Here is a 5,101-nt window from a genome sequence, read left to right as displayed (position 1 = left end):
TGAAATAGTACAAAAACCCACGGGTATGTAGTCCCCACTCGCCCCAATGCCACCACCGATGGCAGAGGGTGGTGCCATTCGAATAGGTCAAATTAGTTCCAGAAGAACCGGAACAATTGTCACTTGAGACCCACGTCTCCCCAGCCATCCACTCACTGTACAATCTCGGTAGGCTGGCGGTGACATTAAATTGCCTGGTGCCTGGCAAGTATTCTACTACTACTGCACACGAGGACAGGGGAAGTTCTCCAACAGGACGAACAGCGTCCATTGCTGGAAATCGCTGCACACACAAATGCGCATTCCCCAATACCACCACTGGTGTCCCTTGGCGCTGGTAGGGGGGTGTTTCATTATACTTGGTGAGAAAGGTGGTATCGTTAAGGGCCCAGGATTCATTCCACGGCACTGCAGCCCACGGGATGCCAGTGCTTGCCAATTGGGGGGGCGTGTGCGCAGTACCAGCAGTCCAACCTGTTACCTGCTAGTGCCACTGACTGCATCCACTGGACAGTGGAATTGTGGTGCCATGTGGCTTGGGCACCAGTCGCAATCAAACCTAGTTCAAGGATTAGGCTGTAGAGCGCATGTCGCAGGAACATCACACAGGTTTTGGTCTTCGGGTGGCACGCCCGGAGTGCTCCACGGGGTTGTGCAAACTGCAGTGCACCGGTCATGGTCGCCTGGAAGAAAGACGCTTAGAGGGCACATAAATTGGGGTGTCTTCCCCTTTTAGCAACACGAGGTGAGTATCCCCGGGGCCATCGGCTAGGATTTCCCCTTTAAGCGGGTTATGCTTGGTGGGGTCATGGACCCAAACTGCACGCCCAGTCGAGCCGAACCCCCCTGCTCGAGTAGTGGGCATAAGCGCCTCCACTTCCTGCACATCAGGCATTCCAATGTGCTCGCAAATCAGCTGTGCAACCCGCTCACCTTGGGAGAGGGTTATTGCCTGCGGGCCATTGTGCACCAAAAGCACCTTAACCTCCCCCGTGTAGTCAGCGTCGATCACTCCCGCCGCCACATCTATGCCCTTGAGGGCCAGGCTACTGAGTGGGGCAATGTGCCCATAATAGCCTTGTGGGAGCCCAATGGCTAAGCCAATACTCACGAGGTTTCGGCTATTAGGCTGCAGGGTGAAACTCTCTTGAGGGACCCGTAGATCAAGACCAGCACTTCCCGGGGTGGCCTGAATGGGGAGGTGGGCTTGCGAGTGCAAACGCTGCACTCGCAGCACACGGGGCTGCTCGATGACCTCCCCCTTAAACCTGGCATACGGGGTGGAGCCATACAGCGGACAGTCATTGAGCGCGGCTGCAGCCTGGCGGAGGTTACGACTCCATCCGGCCAGGGATTCAGTGGGGGATAGTTTGCGTAGCTGCTCTTTAAGCAAACCGTTCATGCGCTCAATGAGCCCGGCGCCCAGCGGGTGGTATGTGATGTGAAACACCCGGACGATTCCTCACCCCCTAGCCCATTCTCTTACTTCCATCCCCGTGAAATGGGTTCCCTGATCACTCTGCACTTCAAGGGGGGATCCGTAATAGCAGATAAGTTCTTCTAACCCCTTTATAGTCTGCTCCTGTGTAGCACTTGCGCACGGGTATACGAAGAGCAGGCCAGAATACGTGTCTACTGCAGTCAGCGAGTACTTATGCCGCTGACTTTCAGGCAGCAGGCCAATGTAGTCCACCTGCCATACCTCCCCAGGTCTTTGGCCTCGCTTCAAGTACCCCTTCTCTGTTTTCAAGTGCTGGGGGGAGAGCCTCGTACACTGGGGGCAGTGCTGACGAGCGTCCCGCTGCGCACCGATCATAGTCTGCAACCCACGATCGGTGGCCCATTGCATTGCCTTCCCACCCCCACCCCCCAGGTGACTGCTTTTTTGGTGTATCCACTCGGCCAGGCCGGGGGCAGCTACTGCATAGACTGTGACCATGTCATCTACCTCTCTGTTGAACTGGGCCTCGTCTGCTTCCCCTATCAGGTGGGCGTCTACATGATGAACAGCAACGGGCCTCTGACTACAGGCATCCCAGATTGCAGGCCACATGTCATACCCTCAAAGGGATCTGTCATGTACCTTCCAGCCAGCCACATGCCAGACGGCCATCCATTGCGTCATGCCTTTGTAGACTGCCCAGCTATCTGTATATATAAAGAGGGGCCCTGGGTTCTCGGTGATGGTTATAAACGCTGCCCGTAGCTCAGCCCACTGGCTAGACAGGCCGGGGCCGGTCTCAAATAGAACTTCCTCGAGGCAGGGGTTGTACGCGGCCGCTCGCCACCAGCGTTCTGCTCCCCTATATGAAGCCGATCCATCAGTAAACCACGCGGCTTCTCGTTGTTGTTCGGTTAAGGAGGCGTAGGGAGGGGCCTCCACACAGGGCGGCTGAGGTACCTCAACTGGGGGGGCATAGGCATGCTGCCCTTCAGAGGGCAGTTCCTCAAAGGTGACAGCACCGAGGAGCCGTGCGTGCGTATCGGTAATGTTCGCCTGGGTCATTTGCATACGGAGCTGCAGGTAGTGTTTCCACTTCCATAGGGTTTGGGCCTGGGCTACTCCAGTCTGCGTAAACGGGCTCTCATCCCAGACCCAACCCATAATTGGAAGCAGAGTCCACACCTTTACAGGCTCCGCGCCTGTTATGGGCTCAGTTTGCTGGAGGGCCCATATTACTGCAAGCAGCTGCTGTTCGAGAGGCGTATACCGTTCAGCCGAGCCTCGTAGGGATCGCGACCAATACCCTATGGGCTCCTTCCGAGATGAGGCTTGCTGCCATAGCCCCCACGAGGCCACGTGGTCAACCACCATTACCTCAAGTTCAAAGGAGGTGCCCAGTTTACCTGGGCTCAGTACTGCATGCTGGCTGAGCGCCTCTTTAGCCTGTTGAAATGAGGCATGCTGTTTGGCTCCCCAACTAAATGTGGCTTTCTTCTGGACTACTGCTTGGCTGCAGGATATACCCTAGATGGGGAATAAACGTGCGCCAGTATCCTAAAAGGCCCAAGAAAGTTTGGGCTTGGCTTACGTTAGTGGGCTCTGGGAAGTGGGTAATCATTTCAATGGCCTTCTGTGGGATTTTACGCTGGGGTCCTGACCAAAGTATGCCCAGGAATATCACCTCCTGGCTGGGTCCCTGGATTTTACTGGGGTTGACGGCCCATCCCCTGGCTGCCAAGGCCTGCAAAACATTGTTCTTGGCCTCGGAAAGTGCCGTCTCGTGGGGCCCGCTCAGTAGGACATCATCAATATAGTGTTCCAAAACCACTCCCTCTGGGAGAGCCATCTGCTCCAGGTCTCGGCTAACCAACTGGTGACAGATGGTAGGACTATGTTTGTACCCCTGGGGCAGTACAGTGAACGTGTACTGCCGATCCTCCCACGTAAAGGTGAATTGATCTTGGCTCTGTGGGGCAATGGCAATGGAAAAGAAGGCATTCGCCAAGTCCACCACCACATGCCACTGCCCTACTCGCGTTGCGAGGCGCTCCATGATGGAGACCATATCGGGAACTGCCGCCGTTAGGGTTGGGGTAGTCGACCGTCATGCGCCAGGTTCCGTCCTTTTTGCGGACTGGCCAAATTGGGCTGTTGAACGTGCTCATGGCAGGACGGATGATGTCTGCCTGGAGCAATCCTTTAACGGTGGCGATTATCTCCTCGTGCCCACCAGGTATCCGATACTGTTTGGTATTGCCTACCATGGTAGGGGTCGGAAGCACCACGGGGTCCCACCACAGATGCCCTCGCAGCATGGTTACGACCGCTCGGACATACAGCGGGCGCCCAAAGGAAAAGGGTCCCCACTGGGTGTCTATGGTCTGCCCTCGGAGGAGATCTATGCCCAATATGTACTCATGGATGGGGGTGATCAGAACAGTGACCCGCATGGGAGAGGCTTTCCCTATGGCCAGCCTTAACTGCATCGGCGTGGCCCGAACATCCGCCCCTCCGAGGCCGCTCACCATTACTGACCGGCCCCGACAGGGCAGAGTGCCATGCAGTATAGTCACCTCCGCTCCCATATCCATGAGGGCCATTACTCATTGCCGCCCCCCACTAGGCCAGTAGATCTCTACTGGGACATAAAGGTGGTGGTCCCCCACTACAAACCACCTCACTTCCAAAGTGGAGGGCGGCGGGGACCCGCCACCCCGTTAGTATTGGGCGGGCAGCTTCCACTCAACATAGTCTGCGGGCAGGGCAGACGGTTGTGCCCGCTGAGGGGTGCCATCTGCCTTGTTTTGGGGCCCCCCTTTGTCCTTGGTGCACTGTTCCAGCTTGAGCTGTAACCAGCGCCTTAACAGCTCAGCGTTGGTTTTCCCATCTACCTCCTCTAAGGGGGTCCCCGCTTTCAGTAAGTCTTTGAACATAGTGCTGCGGCTACCCCTCTCCTTTTGCTTTACGCTCACCTGCCGCGGCTTGGTGGTTTTCATCATACCATCAATCTCTGTCAATTGCATCATGAGCTGTGCCGCATCACCCACCGACCCTATGGCCCCTCCGACCATCGGGAGGATCATTGCCTTCAGGTGAGGGGAGCGTTCCGCCGGAGTTGGGTACGAATGGTGTGGGTCAGCTCCACAGCGTCAGGCCCTTCAAAGTCCTCGGCAAATATGCCGGTGAGCATTCCCAGCTGTCGGAGCTGGCTAACCCCCTCTGGGATGGAAGCCCACTGCTCTAACCCGTAATCCATGTCTGCGGGCGAACTCCAAATGGTCTTAATAGCCATGGCTAACCAGGATATAAGGGAAGGATATGGAAAGTCTGTCGTCGTGGCGGCCCCTGCCTTAAGACTCCTACGAAGGAGGGGGTCTGTGGTCAGCGAGCCCATCCTGCCTAGCTCAGCAGGGGTAAGGGTAATCGCGTCCGCCCCCTCATCCCACAATCGGAGCAGCCACGCCAGCAACGATTCTTTGGGGCGCTGCTTGAAACGCTGCACAAAGTCCTGTATCTCAGAGGATTTAAATTCCCGGATAGTATCCCTTCCCACCGTATTATCATTATCCCCGTGCAGCCCCTCGTACCACGTCTCGACAACGGGCCGCAGTTGCGGGTGGAGCCCCATCTTCCCGCCGTCCCCCTCCCCAGGGGACT

At 56.7% G+C, this 5,101-nt stretch overlaps 1 protein-coding gene across 1 annotated transcript; it reads right to left on the bottom strand.

Annotated features, from left to right (window-relative positions):
- Positions 1 to 673: 673 nt before the first annotated feature.
- On the bottom strand, positions 674 to 1,402 carry LOC113405784 (deoxyuridine 5'-triphosphate nucleotidohydrolase-like). Its single transcript, XM_026647037.1, has one exon. The coding sequence runs from the start codon at positions 1,400 to 1,402 to the stop codon at positions 674 to 676; it is 729 nt and encodes a 242-aa protein (XP_026502822.1).
- Between the last annotated feature and the right edge of the window lie 3,699 nt (positions 1,403 to 5,101).

The sequence above is a fragment of the Terrapene carolina genome, unplaced genomic scaffold, assembly GCF_002925995.2.
Source record: "Terrapene carolina triunguis isolate 2854851 unplaced genomic scaffold, T_m_triunguis-2.0 Scaffold50869, whole genome shotgun sequence".
NCBI classification, from domain to species: domain Eukaryota; kingdom Metazoa; phylum Chordata; order Testudines; family Emydidae; genus Terrapene; species Terrapene triunguis.
This window is presented reverse-complemented; position numbering and strand designations above follow the sequence as displayed.